This window comes from Opisthocomus hoazin, chromosome 11 (assembly GCF_030867145.1).
Source record: "Opisthocomus hoazin isolate bOpiHoa1 chromosome 11, bOpiHoa1.hap1, whole genome shotgun sequence".
Lineage (NCBI taxonomy): Eukaryota > Metazoa > Chordata > Aves > Opisthocomiformes > Opisthocomidae > Opisthocomus > Opisthocomus hoazin.
In genome coordinates this window covers 20,987,219-21,002,478 of record NC_134424.1, presented here as the reverse complement: position 1 = coordinate 21,002,478, position 15,260 = coordinate 20,987,219, and the positions used below count along the sequence as shown (strand labels likewise).

General features: G+C 40.2%; 1 protein-coding gene across 4 annotated transcripts in view; it reads right to left on the bottom strand.

Moving 5' to 3' along the window:
• The window catches only part of SLC6A11 (solute carrier family 6 member 11), a 109,602-nt gene extending 99,763 nt beyond the window's left edge, over positions 1-9,839 (bottom strand). The window contains exons 1-5 of one of the 4 annotated variants that reach the window (XM_075432752.1): positions 9,759-9,839; positions 8,590-8,820; positions 4,445-4,579; positions 4,136-4,276; positions 2,586-2,676 (exon numbers count right to left, since the gene is read on the bottom strand). In XM_075432752.1, the coding sequence (XP_075288867.1) occupies positions 2,586-2,676; positions 4,136-4,276; positions 4,445-4,579; positions 8,590-8,809 (587 nt within the window). In that variant the 5' untranslated portion in view covers positions 8,810-8,820; positions 9,759-9,839. Of the gene's footprint in view, positions 1-2,581; positions 2,677-4,135; positions 4,277-4,444; positions 4,580-8,589; positions 8,821-8,924; positions 8,973-9,301; positions 9,566-9,758 lie in introns of those variants that run through there. The other 3 variants (XM_075432750.1, XM_075432751.1, XM_075432753.1) reach the window with 3 other exon arrangements.
• Between the last annotated feature and the right edge of the window lie 5,421 nt (positions 9,840-15,260).

Here is a 15,260-nt window from a genome sequence, read left to right as displayed (position 1 = left end):
CTTTGGTGGGCTGCTGTTTGACCTCAGCAATAGCTTTAGGAGTAGTCAAGGTCACAGAAGCATAAAAGCTAGAAATATTTCAGCAGAGAGGCTGAAGTCTTTATTTGCAATACTCAAACTAAGGATTTGGATTTGCTTCCAGTCACTAATAAGTAAGGGCTGAGCCTTCTACCCTAGATGATGGAAAAAGCCTAGTAATACTAGGGAGGAGGAGGGAGGAAAAAAAGGAAAGAAAGAAAGAAAGAAGTCAGAAGTAAAGATAACCCTTTGTGCCTGGTGTATTCATTTATGTGTGCGCACACACACAAAACCAAATCCAACTTGTGCCCCTGCTACTAACCTCTGCTGGCATTTACATAATGCCAGTCTAGTCTGCTGCATGATACACAGCAACCTGTATATCCCTCACCATTAACTCTTAGACCCACAGAACTGGGCTTGAAAGAAACACGTAGCACTGCTAAAACATACATCTGTGTAAAGAATGAGTCTCTCCCAAGCATTTTGGTTTTGCTGTTTCTTGTTTTTGTTTTTATTTTTTTTAATTAGAATTCTGAAGATATTGTGAATACTTTCCAAGACTGTAGTAATACGACGTGATTATCAAAGGAAAGCTGTAACATCAGCCTGACATTTTACAAATGCAGTATTCAGTCCCACGTGAAATGAGATCGCATACAGTAAGCAAACAGGATCACTATTCACAACAATTACCACTCTAATTCATAGATTATCTCAAGAGTAGATGGTAACAGACCAAAAAACCCCACCACCACACCCAGAAAACCCAAACTTTTTTTCCCACCACTGACCCTTTACACAATATATTGGCTTTATGTGGCCATGACTTAGAGGAGTTTCAATTGCAGACTTAACACTGCAGTCAGGAAAGTGGTAAAGGTTATCAATGGTGTGACTGTTCAGAAGAAAACTAGAGCCTCCACTTTCCCTTCACAGGCATCGACTTAATTGTAAGGAACCTGGTCGATATGCAAATGCTTAAAATGTATCTGTATGTGCATCAAAATAACACTGACATGGGAATTTAGGCAATCCAAAGATGAGCACTAACAAAAAAAAAAACCCCAAAACCCTAAAAACATGGGGATACAAAACTTAGTCTGTGCTCTCCATATAATTCGACTGAACGTTGCCTACTTATCTGGTTAACAGGAGTCACCATCAATTACTGAGTCTTGAATGTTGTTGAATAAGCAAAGAAACACAGTGGGGAAATAAGGCTAGTACCAAAGAAAATACTTTGTTCATTTACATTAACTATATGAAACCTTTGTTCTGGTTATCCCAAAGAACCGTAAGGTATTTTTGTTAAAAAGATGAAGCCATAGCAATAAGAGATGTCACCTAAGAAACTCTTGTTTATTCTGAAACATTAGCTGAGAAAAGGGTAGAGTAGGTATATTTTGATTTAATGTGTTAGGCATTCAGGTTATTGAAAATAAAATGCCGATTTTAACCAGAGAGTGTATGCATTTTCATGCCTTGCTCGGATTTGTTTGTTTTCTTATTACTACTTGTAAATAAAACAATGTTATTTACTGAAGTAATAACTACCACCCATGAAGGCTAAGGTAACTGATGCGGCAAGACAAAGAGATTCAGAGGCACAGACAATAGCATATGCTAACATTCAAGAAAATTATGTCAACATAGAGTTCTCCCTTCAAGGACAGTCTTAATTTATGGTCCTTTCAAAGTGTAGCTATCGCTGTTCTGAACATAAAACAGAGCTCCAAACATATAGCCTCAGAATAAGGCTCTAACTTAACAAAATTAGTGAGATTAGAATGGGTCCTCAAGAAATTTTATAAACTCAGAATTTTGTAACATGCTGTGAATTATGAGGTGACTTAGTATTAAAAGTAACATTCCATTTCTATGACTGTCTTAACACACACTGCGCCCTGCAAGGAACAAATACATGACTACGCATGCACTGATTAAATCTATATAGTAAGAAAAAAAATATGTGTCACCAGAAAAGCAGACCATATTTTGTAAAGATGTAATTTTCTTCTGTTACTCTAACTAGAACTCAGAATCAAGGAGACAAGAGAGTTAAAACTATTCCGTTCTTATAGCTGAAGAACTAACATTTACATAGTCCTTTAAAAAATAATGGGATACAGAAGCCAAAGTATTAGTTAGCTCAAACAAGAACAAAGATGCAACTCTCAAACTCTTAAGAGAATAAACATCCTAGAAAAAGAACACGAAATATTTAAAACCATCCTCTTTCACCTCTGCCTCCTCATTAGTATGGGTTTGAGGCTCTTTCCTCCAGCAGCAGGAGCCAAGCTCCCAAGCCAGTGGCACACTTTGTTCTATGTTCTTTCAGGATATGGAATTTCTTTCCCTGTATCCTCTTAAAAAAAAAAAAAAAAGAAATGAAAAAAAGAGTTAAAACTCTTATCCTGACTGTCTTTGACTATACGAGAAAATTTCCAGCTGAACTCACATCACTAAGTGCTATAGGGTTACGAGGTATCTCATTATGTGTAAATGATGAAAATACCAGAAGATAATGCATAATCTCATCAAACACAAAGTTTATGTACACTTACTCCCAGAATTCCATCACTGGAGAAGTGGCATTTTGTAAAGAGACTTGACTGCAGTTGCTCATATTAAGTTTTTGAAATTCCACGCAGTTGTCTATAAAAGAACAAAAACAAGTTCGCTATATTGACATGTAAGTACATTTCTTCTTGTGCATCTTCTAGTTTATGCATCTTGTAAAGCCACCATGCTATAACACATTTACTCTAAGTGGTTAAAGGATTTCTAGGTACACTAAAATGCCCCAGCTGCTACTTCTGCAATACTGTATTTCGATCACCAGACCACAGGCCTATCCCAGAAAAATACCCGTGCAGTATGCTACATTCTTCTATAACATTTTCCAAAGGCACAGTTGCAATGACACAGGCCAATAAAACATCTGAGGCAGAAGAAAGACACTTTGAGGAACTGACACTACCAGGAATTACAACATACTCCTACTCCAACTGCTGGTTCAGTGGCCAATGGTAACAATTGGTTTATGAAACACTGCCAGCAACAAGTTTCCACTCTGCCTAAATATGGCAACTGAAAAGTAACTCTGGCTTATTATTATCATCTCTAATACAGAGAAAGGAGATCAAAGCAGCTCAGCATTGTTGAGCTGACACTTAGTATTTGAACAGCGATCAACGTTGGCTAAGCTCTTTTGCAGAATTGCCAGAATTGATACTGAAGCCTTCCACATCTATTGGGCCCAAGTCTGGTTCCCTAACATAGCCTAAACTGCAAGATTTCAGATAGCTTTAAGTGTGTTGAAAGAACACAATAACGGCCAACTAATAAAAACCATGAAAGACAGTAAAATTGGTACATGATTTGAAATTGGGCAGTGATATAATGAAAATATGCAAAAACTTCAGGAACATGGAAATAAGGGCATTAGTATTTATTCCCTCCCATACATGTTTGTGATCTTCAAACGCGTTAAGTAGAGCATTACAGACAAAAACGTCAGTGAGAGGACAGATGAAGAGCCCTGTACTGCAAACCCTTACAGACACCTCATCTTTCACGTAAGAGGCTACTTTACACGCAGTAAGGATTATTTACGTGACTAAATTTTCAGAAGTAGCTTGATGAACATTATCCCTCAACATATGGTATTAAAAAGAGCGAATCCAAAGATCCACATTTAATATTCTCCTTTCCATTTAAACTCCTCCTGGTTTCATTAGAGTGAAAGAGCAAGACTGCAACCTGTCATCAGGTCATCAGCTCTTCAGTAGAGCTCACTTACTGTATTCAAGGAGAATAGATATGATTGCAAATGAAAGTCTGGGAATTTAGCCTGAATATCTTACAGAATTTACAAAATCCAAAGTCTTCTTTTGCTATCTGTTATCATATTCTGCAGGAACAAATGCTTATACAATGTCCTAAACCAAAAAGGTATCAATAAGTCTTCACTCCAGGATTCCTCTGTCATGGTGTGGTGTGATGTGATTGGCCCACTTCCACAGAATTTTCTACCAGAATAGTTTTGTTCCTGACATTTCAATATATTAATCAATTACTTGGAAGTATTTGTGTATCTCTACTGAGGTCATACCTGTATTCCATTCATGCCCACAGGTAGCCCAAGGAAGTTCCGTAGTAAAGCAGTTAAACAAATAGAAGATAGCCCACGCTAAAATGATGATGTAATATACATTTAGATGTGCCTCTATAACTTGGGTAGCATATCCAATGCCTAGAGAAAAAAAGTGAGACACAACAGAAAACTTTTACTTTTCAGGTAATTTAAAAACAAATGCTTACTACTTTAAGTATGTATTAACTTCAATTTTGATACAACTTATTTTACTTTACTTCGAATTTAATGTATTCTCTCGCAGTAGAACACAGAACTGTTTCTTACCTTCAAACAGAGGGCACACTTTCCTCCAGCACGTAATGCCTCCTTCACTAGTAAACTGACCCAAGGCTGTCTCCAAGAAAAATACTGGTATTCCACAGCAAATAAAAAAAACCACATACGGGATGAGGAAAGCACCTACAAGCAAACATTGAGGGGGTATTTGTTGTAATGAATACAGTTCATTGACAGCACAGGGAGAAATTAGCTTTCTTAATAAAGGAAGGATCCCCTATTAGACCCCTTCCCAGGCATTGTGCTGAAAGTGCAGAAAGTGTTTACTCCTGGCCCCAAATATCAAAGGTTAACCTCTAAGCCAATGTCATGGACCAAAAAACACTAGACCAAAGTTCCTCAATATATACTAAATTCTGCTCATGTGTCTCCGATACAGAAAAGACCGCAGTCTTGCTCAGCCACACAGTTCTGCTCTGATCATCACTAAGTCAGTCTACACTATCTTCTCTTCCTTGCTTTTCCCAGGAAAGCAGGGATGAAGAAGTGTTACGTAAATCAAATCCCAAAAGTCTTTTGTATGTTATTTGGATAAGCCGCATAAGGATCATCAAAAGGGAACGATGAAATAAACTTTAGAACCACTTACAAGAACAGGAAAGCAGGGCTTAGGCTTTATTGGCTAGAAATATGAATGTGAAATTGTAGGAAAATAACAAAGCATCAACATTTTTGTTAGATGCTGACTGTAAACTCCAGCACAGATAATGAATAATACAATTCAATGCTGAAGCGTTGTATACAGCAAAAAAAAATATCTCCTATCAATTAATACACAGCAGAAGTATTGTATTATTTAATGACTGATCATGTTATTAGGTACAGAACCTAAAGAATATGGCTGTGAAGCATGTCGAAGCAAAGAAATAAGAGAAAATATACGTCAGGCATAATGTCACTTGTTGCTAATGTAGATTTTATGTATTCCTTTTCGAACCAAACCTAAATAATGACGAATAAAATGCAGCCTTTTGACTATGTAGAGAACCTGTTAACATATAAGCCATAAAGAATTTTCTTCCTCACTCCCTAAATACTCAGAACTTCTGATGACTCAAAAGATGAGGCGGAAAGCAAGAAACTATATTGGTTTAGACTGAAACAAGGAAAGAAGGAAATAAATACTGAGAAGAAAGCACAAAATAACTGATTCTACCATTTTGACTTATACCAAGAAAGCTCTACTGGTTTAACCAGGCACACTAGCACAGTGAAGTACTGCACAGAACAATTTACCTGAAGTTGTAGGAAAATAAGAAAGCGTTAACTGTTTAACTAAGTTACAAAAATGAAGGTTAGTACAACATACATAATGTGTTGTATGCAGGCCTCAACCTACTTGCTCCCAAACAAATAATCCCACAAAGCTAATTGTCTTCATTTAAAGCTCCCATTAAATGATGTAAGCATCCCACCATTCACTCCATTTCAAATCAACACAAGCTAGGCTAAGCACACAAAAGTCTTCGTGGATGTAGTTCTTCCTAGGAAGATGTGTTTTACAGTGCTGCCCAACATGGCACTGACATTGCTGAGTTCTTCAGAGCAGTAGTAATAGCAGCATTTGCTTCCTTCAATGGAAGTCCTGAAGATCAATTTGATCATTCATGAACAGCACCTTAATAGCTACCTCTCTAACGCTACATCTCTGTCAGAATATTAACTATGAACAAAATGTTTCCAAATACACTTCAGGAAAATTTCTACAATGACAATGCAAATAAGTATGCCAGTCATAATCTTAAAAAAAATACACCAAAAGCCAAATGCCACAACACACCTACAACCTGCAACAACTGTTATGCTCTAATCACTTTGACTAGAAAGTTGAGACACCTCAATACAGCTGCCTTGACTTGCAGTTTCTTCCTTCAGACCCAGCAGATCCAGAGAGACGCCTTCACGAGTAGTCTCTTCCCTCCGTCAGGCAATTTGCCTGTAGTTCATTCTCGGCTGCATCTCAGGCAATAGATGCAGATTCCACACAGAATGAAATTCTTGCATCTAAAACATGGTTTCTCGGTATGATTTACTGTGCACATGATTTGAACAAAATCCTTATAGGCCAGTCACACTGCTGGCCAGTATCAAACCCAGCTCGGCCCACTCACGCACACGATCATAGCGAGTTTAACATGGCAACTTGTTGAAATTGAGAGTATTAGCTTTGACTCTATTTTTCCAACACCATTCTACAACAGGTACACATCACAAAAAATAGAGGATGTCTGGTTTTCCAGCTTCCAAACAGATCATATTCCAAGAAATATCTAATTCTAAACATGCAAAGAAATTAATTTTCCTAAAGAACGCACTAAATATCCATAAGAACAAATTAAAATTATAGAAGCTTATGCCTACACTACGTGTAACAACTCGGAGGAAACACCAAGAGAGGTCAGACCTCAGAACTTACATACTATTGCTCCTAGGTTCGTTCTGCATCTAACAAGTTATGAAATAACTAGCTCATATTTGTCTTCGCTTACTGCACACTAAGTAGTTTTCAGCATTTACATCTGATGCATCAGACAAGTCCAACTCTGGTCTAATTCCAGCAGGGCATTCCAGAGAGTTACAAAAACACAGGTCATAGACTGAGTCCTCATTGAATAAAATTCAAGTCAATGGCAAATTTCCAACAGTGCCAGGACATGACCAATTAAACAACACACATTAATTCTGTTCTTAAAGAATACAGCGGTGATAAGTGTGATATTTAAGTAATCTCTTTTTCATCAAATCACCCAAAAACATGGTTAAATTCTTTCTACCTACTGTAGCCTTAAAAATGATAGCATTGCTTTTTGACAACCTAGCATATGCATACAAATGGGCATCTAAAGGTTACTCTGTAAAGAGGGAAATCTTTATTTGATACCAAAAAATATTTCTATCTTTCCCTCTGCCAAAATTTCTCCGGGAAAACTTTGACAATCAACAAGAAACTGTTCTGCATACCATATCCAGTATATTAACGTTTATGTACTAATAGCAGTACTTGGTAGCATCATTCTGCAAACAGGTGAATTCTCATTATCTTAGTTTTGTCAAAGTACAGATATATAAAGAAATGAGCTGCAAACTATAAACACATCTTCCACAGTCCTATTAGCCTTATAGAAACAGCAGACAAAATGGGCCAAAACCACTCCTGAGTTCTAAGACAACCGTGCCAGTTTTGGAGGGACAAGGGCAAGAAATTTGGCACAGCATTGTTAGCAACCCAATCCACTAAAGAACTAAAGAACCGATCTTTGCATATCAGCCACTGAACATCTTATTTTTCTCCCAGCCTGTATGCTTACAATAACACTGATTCAGGCCTTAAGTGGGGAGCATGCCAAAACCAGTCCACAGAATTAAATTTTTCATTTACTTTTCTTCCCACATTGCTTTACAGGTAACAGCTGACATGCTGATTTCTTAACTGTCACATATCTTAAGTAGTTTAGAATTAACTATAACCAATACATGCCACCTCATACTTTTGTAGACATTAAGACTGTTCTTTCCTCTCTCAAATAACATTCTTATTCTAAATTTTACAAGGTTTGCTCTCTTCTTTGAGTAACCGGCAGCTTTTGCATCTTCCCCTACCCTACTGTAGCGATTTGGGAAGTAATGCGGAAAAAAAAGCATGGTTGAGTTAAAGAAGTTTTCAAATTACAAAGAAAAAAAAGTAACCCTTGTAGCATTATCAAAAACAATATTTATCTTCTGCAAAGTATACTGCTGTGAAAAATAAACTGCTACATTCTTTTCTACATCAGACAAACTTAAATTTAAGTATGCTTAGGTCTGCATTCACATGTAGAAGAAAACTCACAATATACTACTATAACAGAACACTGGCTTCTTCTGCATTAAAAATCTTACAGAAGAAATATGTCAATTTTTTTACTAACAGAAAAAAAACTGGTGAAAGTAAGTCACAATATTTGGGGAGAAGGAAAGAGAAACACAATTTGTTCTTAGTTGTCAGACGCTTAATACTTCCCTATTTGCACATACACTGAGTTTCTAAATACCTGTCTCTTAGCTAGTGCAAGAAATCACTCTAAAGCAATCTTAACTGTCCATTTCCCACATGTTTATGGTGAGCTGTAAATCAACATATGATGCCATCTTACCTCCTCCATTCTTGTAGCACAGATACGGGAATCTCCATACGTTTCCCAACCCAATAATCTCCCCTGCCACAGAAAGCACAAATTCAACCTTATTGTTCCAGTGACCTCTTTCATGAACTTTTTTATCATTGCTGTGGACGAGGTTGGTTCTTGAGGCTTCTGGGTCCAAAGCGTCTTCTGGCTTGCCATTAATTATAGGAATAGTCTTTTCAGCTGTCATGACTGTTCAGCCTAGGAGAGAATGAAAGACAAACACACAGATGTTTTAAGTTACTTGCTAGTAATAACCTCCAATAACCAAGAATTCCCTCTGCTTATCATTGGCTTCTTATTACCTCTGTAAATTCACAGGTGAAAGCGAAGGAGGCAACTCTGTAAGGCTGGAAAAGTTGTAGAAATTAGAAAGGAAGGAGGAGGAAATAAAAAAAAAAAAAAAAAAAAAGAGCAGCTTGTATACAAGGGAAGGAAAGAAAGATTTCCAAGTTGAGGCAGACAACTTTGTAGTATGACACCGTTTTAAGGCGCAGAGAGAAACCCTTTCAAAAATCCCTCCCCAGGCAAGGATCCCAGCTTGACTAACCTACCAGAGGACAGAGACCTCCTGCACCTTGCAGGCACCCAGCTGAGAACAGAAGCAGCAAGGGATGCGGAGCAGGGGCCCTGAAGGGTTCTGGCCTGCCTGGAAGAGTAAGGGAGCTCCCAGACTACTCACCCAGGGCTCTGCCCGTGCCTGCGAGGCTTAGAGAGGGACAGGGTCTCTAGCCCAGCGCTCGGCTCCGGGCGGACCCCCGTGGGCTGCGGCTCTTCGCTCTGTCGCGCCGGAGGCGGGGATGCCGCCAGCAGCGTTAGGACAAGGAGGAGCCGGGGAGCCCAGTCCTGTGCTGCGGCTGCTGCCCGGCCGGCCGGCGGGGAGAGGATGCTCCCCGCGCTCGGGAGCCGGTATCCGCAAATGCTCAGCCTTCCCCGGAACGATGGTATAACACCCGCCTCCCCCCTCCGCCCACCTCAGGCTGTCCCGCCAGCTCCCCCCACCCCCCCCTCCTCCTTCCCCCAGCATCCCCAGCCCCTTGCCCCCCCGCAAAGCAACCGGGGCCAAGCAGCGGGCGTTACCCAAGCCCCGCTCCCGGCACCCACACCCCCCCCGGCTCCGCGAAGGGGAGGCGACCTGCCTGCGGCTGGCGGAGGGCCCGCGGCGGCGGCAACGCCTGGCTGCGCACCTGCCGACCGCCTCGCTGCAGCGCCCGCCCCGCCGCCGTCCGGCCCCGCCGCCGCCCTGCCCGCCGCCGCGGCCGCTCTCGGGGCAGCCCGCGGCCGGGGGGGTGGTTCGAGTTCAGGAGCTCAGGCCTGCGAGTTCAGGAGAGGAACCCGCCGCAAACAGCGGGCATTAACTTCAGCTGGAAACGGCGGCGGCGGGGGGGGGGGGGGGGGGGGGGGGGGAGAAAGGAATAAAAAAAATGTGGGGGGAACATTTGGAAACTGCTGAAACACTGTGGGCGCTTTCTAGTTACGCTGGGAAAATGCAGGAACGGCCCACGTAGGCCTTCCTAACGGGTTTTGCTTAATATTCGAGCTAAATACGTATAAAAAAGAAGCAAGAATGGGAAAAAATAATACAAACAGGTTTGTTTCAGGTTGAATGACATATTTCAAAAAGAATTTTTGTCCACTTAATTTTCTCCCCTCCTTCCTTTTTTATTTTTGGTAGGTCAGTTATTTCCACCCCATGTTTCTCAACCCAAACCAAATACCTCTTCCATTATTCATCTCTGCAGCTTCTCCTTGACAAATGGCAAGGCCCAACTCAGGTTTGAGCTTCAAGGCCTCCCTCAGATCCCAACTCTCTGGTGGAGCTATGAGCACCAGTGTTCTGCTCTGCAGCTACAGGAGATGCCCTTTGGAACGCTGTCTCCTGACTCCTGGATCGCGTGTAAGCGTGCTGGAGTACGCTGTCCCAGAGACAGCGTGCTCTTCCCTCTTGCCCTCCAGCTCCATGGACTTTACCAGGAAATCTGCTATCCAGTGCTTACTGAAGAAAGTGGAAAGATGGCCATGGACAGATTTTCTATCAACTTTCGCCAACTTTGGAAGCTAGAGCCTGATCATACCCTGCTTATACACATTGTCTTAGTGCATTTATCCATTGAAGCTCCTACTGTGGGTAAAGTTTTTACAATTTTGTGTTTAAATTATGCATGCCACAGAAGTGGGTACTGGGGCCTCACCCTACATTCTGGCAACTACCTAGCACTTAGGCACTTGCACCTAACAGGTGCAGGATGAGGCCCTTTCTTTTCTTACGGGTACCAATATATCTAGCACTAGTCAAGCCTATATTGTGAAATGAAAAACTGCCCATGGTAAAACTACGATAAAACTGCAGAATTCTGATTTTATTTTTTTAATCATGTTTTTTGAAAGTATCCTCCACAGATATCGTTACCAGAGCCGGGTTTGGTTTTGGGTGGTCTTTTAGTGTTTCAGAGTTTTTTTTCTCTTTTGTCTTTAATGCAGCTGGTATTCATTAACTGAGGATGGAATAGATCCATTTTTCCCAACCTGGCTTTGTACAGACCAAACTCAACTCTCAACTTCAAGGGTTTCTGTTGTTTTATTTACCCCCACCCCCTTCTTCAGTTCGTTTTCAGCAGGGATCAAAACAGGCATTGTTTTCCTGTATTTCAGCCAGGCTGAGCAGGCTCAACAGGATACACTTCAACATCAAAGCTGAAACTGAATTCTCATTTCATTCCTGAGAGTAATTCTAAAAATGGAGGGAAGCTAAGGGACTGTAAACATTTGGCTGATGATTCAATACATGCAAGAGACCAGTCATTTGGCTGATGATTCAATACATGCAAGAGACCAGTCTTATTCAAATAGACTAATGATACCAAATTGAAGGGGCCTGCTCAAACACCAGTCTATAACATGACTGGCAAATGCAAAAGATTAATCACTGGCGATTTGTTCAGTATTTGAAATTATTAATTCCTGATGCTGTATTCTTGCACTGATTCCCATTCAGTCTCCTGCCAATTGAAGGGTTTATGGAAGTAACTGCTAGCTGCTAATCTTTGTGAATACTTTACCGAAATGCAGCACAATGTTTGCAACATAAAACTTCTCAAATTTTAAAACAGGTTAATAACGCTGTGCGTTTTTTTAATCTGGTGGAGCCTCCTCAATTGCAATGAAAAAGATTCTCTGGTTTACAGGTTACATCTCAGTTCATGCACTAACCTAGTGTATCTCATGCTCCTCATCATGAATTCATGCCTGCTTCCGTCAGTCTGTTGGGAGATCTGCACATGACATGCAATCACGGTCAACTTGGTGACAGGGGTGAGACCAAACTTTGTGCCATGGCTGTACTGCAAGACAACAGACTGATAGCTACCACTATCAGAAAGCTATTACTAAGTAAACCCAATATCTACTACTAAAACTTTAGTTAACTGAAACATTAGCACGTATTCTGTAGAAGGGCTAGCAGCATCACACATCAAGTAATCTAGTTATTTCCAAATAGATTTCTTCTGCATTGTCTGCTCAACTCCTTAGCAGTTCTGCAGAAGCATTTAGAATTGTTGCTTCCAGCCCAGTCACCAGAAGTAAGTTTCCTGGCCATTCCTCTCAAGTCCCACATTAAAACAATGTGACCTAACAAAGCAGTTCAGGTTCTGCCTTATTCCGATTTATCTCCACACTCTCAAGGAAGCCATTAAAACTCTGTGCAGAAAGTTGACAGAGGTGGGAGTGGAAACTAGATGTTTCTGCTAGGCAAAGAAAGGTGCTGTGAAGTACTAAATGTTCCAAGACTACTTTTATTTAGATTTATAAACTAAAATTAGTACAGATGAGGAACTGATATAGAGTAGCTTTAGAAAAGAACCTCCAAGAAAAAGCCACATTCCCACAGGATTCTGCCAGGATGCTGAAATACATGGCCCAGAGGCACTGAGGAATATGCACTGTACCCAAGATTCTTTGGTTACTGCCAGAACTTATATTCCGCCTATTTTTCCATTTATTCTGTTTTGGGATTTCTACCTCGTCCTCACTTTCAAGACAACAAACACACAGAGTGTTAAGACACACCAACACATGTGGAGGATTAACTCTTCTGCTTTTTTTCTCCTTAGTGCCCAACCCCCTACACAGTTCGGAAGGCACGTGAAGACGACTGCATGATACAGTTGCACATTTTGCTTCTCATGCTTTGGGTGTATAACTTTTCTTGGAAATCAGGATGCTTTGCTTATCATGCACTTTGGATCCTTATTAGCATGCTTCATTTTGTATACCACTACAGCTGAACAACAGTGAAGTGTCTGCTACACTGTGTAGTCTTTTGGCCCACATACACGCCTCTAGATTTTTGCATTTTTCCTGACAGGCAATAAATAGCTGTCCAAAAAAGAATTCTCATTATGATTAAAGCTACCATGAACAGAGCTAATTTCCTAAAAAAGATCAATGCAACATTCATGTGAGTGTTTAATGTGAGCAAAAGTCATGTTATATAGCTTTGGAATTGAAAAGGCTTGGGTCTGTTTCTTCTCCTTATTAAGCCACAGTAATTCTGTTGATTCCTGTGTTGTTTCAACAATACAGAAATCTGTGTCAGTATAATTGAAGGGAAGAGGGAACCACAGTCCTCTCCAGATTTAAAAAAGTTTTAGTTTAGATTTGATGTAAGCAAAATCTGCACAAGCCTTACATAGAGATTTCACAGTCAGGGTCTTCATGGGTAAATAGCTACACAAAAGAGAAGAAATACAATAAGAATTTCATTAGTGATAGTGATCTGACAATATTTTGGATCAAAAGCCTAAGACCATGAAGCAATTTGTGAACAAGTGAGATATCTTTAGCTATGCTATTACAGACTGGACTTCAGTCAATAGGCTGTCTGATCTGTGCTTAATCAGTTTTCTGTAATGGGAAAAAAAAGATTTATTTGTTGCAGATAAATAAGTTAAGCAACAACTGATTGTTGGGCTTCTATTTAGAAAAGCTTAATAACTATCCTGGTAGATATCACTCAAATTTATTTATTGCCCATGCCTCACAATGGTTGAGATTTAGAGTTCAAGAGTGCTGTGAAAACCACTTTTTCATCTATTGATGTTGCCCTTTGGGGGCCTTCCCTTGTCCCTTGCTGTCAGTCTGAGATCCACATTTTCTTTCTGTTACATGCATTTTATCTTCCAGACCATCTTATCTTCTAAACGGGAGTGGGTGATACATTCCACAATATGTATTTTTCTACTACAGACTTGTGCTAATGTGTGTTCATCTTTGATCACCTCTGAGGCATCTTGCTGTAAAAAGGTTAACTTCAGTTCCCTTGCAGGGTTCCTCAGTGCCTTTTGTCAGAACAGTCTTTCTGACAGATATTAAAATACAAACAGTCACCAAATAAGTGACAGAGGCGATCTAATGTCTCATGAAAAAGGTGGTACACATCACGGGTTCCTCCTGCTGCCTCACACAAGAAAGAGCCATTCCCATTGTGTTTTATGGAGACACCCCTCTGTTAATGTGGCTAATAGTATCTCAAGCTTCCTAAACATGAGATTCAGACAGACACCACTTAGAGGGAACCTCTAGTAGAGAGGCATATACACAACTTCCAAGAGTTAGCACTCATCTAAATTGAACAGAGACCCTGTCTATGTGAAGTCAAAGTCTTCTCTGCTGACTTAGCTAACAAAAGCACATTTTCACTTCTGCTAGCAACTTAGAGCAACAAGAAAACAAACAATAACCAAGAAGTTATTTTTATGAGAAAAAACACCCTCATGCCTCTGACTAAACCCTGAGGCACTGTACTTCTGAATAAGATATGAAGTACATTTCTACACATTGACAAAAAATAACCACCCTCCAGTAGTTAAACAAACATATGCAGCCAAAGGTGTCCAACAAGACAAAGAGTAAAATGCACTAGTTTCTGTGAAGAGAGGAAGATACCTTACCATATAAATGACAGCACTAGAAGATACCTATGGAATGATGTTTTAATGTGACTTACAAGTGAGACCAAACAAAAGATACTAAATAGAGATTTTAGAAGAGTTAGATACATAACACCACAACTGCCCTATCACTAGCAGTTACTAGTCAATCATTCTTCCAAATCCAAAACTGAACTTGCAGTCTTCATGCAGCTATGCATACCATCAGTATGCCAAACTCCTACTTACCGAGAGGTGCTACAAACTGGAAAAGGAATGAACTCTGAGGAAAGCTGGTGTTCAGATCCTCTGGACATACTTTCAACCATATTGTGATTTCAGAGTTTGTATTATTAAAGATACTCAACAAATATTAAAATAAGGGCAGAACTGAGTTCAGATTATAGATGCCCCCTGCAGGCACCTGAAGTCCTATATCTTATCCCAGACATTCTTTCTTGCTGTAGAAGGAAGAGTAGGGTAAAGAGTTGCTTTGTGCACTGTATACTCCAGGTTAATGGGGAGAGACTGTTAGGATTTACAAAGTTCAAAGAATTTAACAGCTGCACACCTCAGGTGGGAAAGAGTGAACCTGACAGGAAGCAGCATCTCTTTCAACCTCTAGGTAGTGGTCCCATTGCACTTCTTTCGCATTAACAGCCCGTCTGGCCAGGCTTTGTGTTAATGCATTAATCTCACGCAGTTTAACTT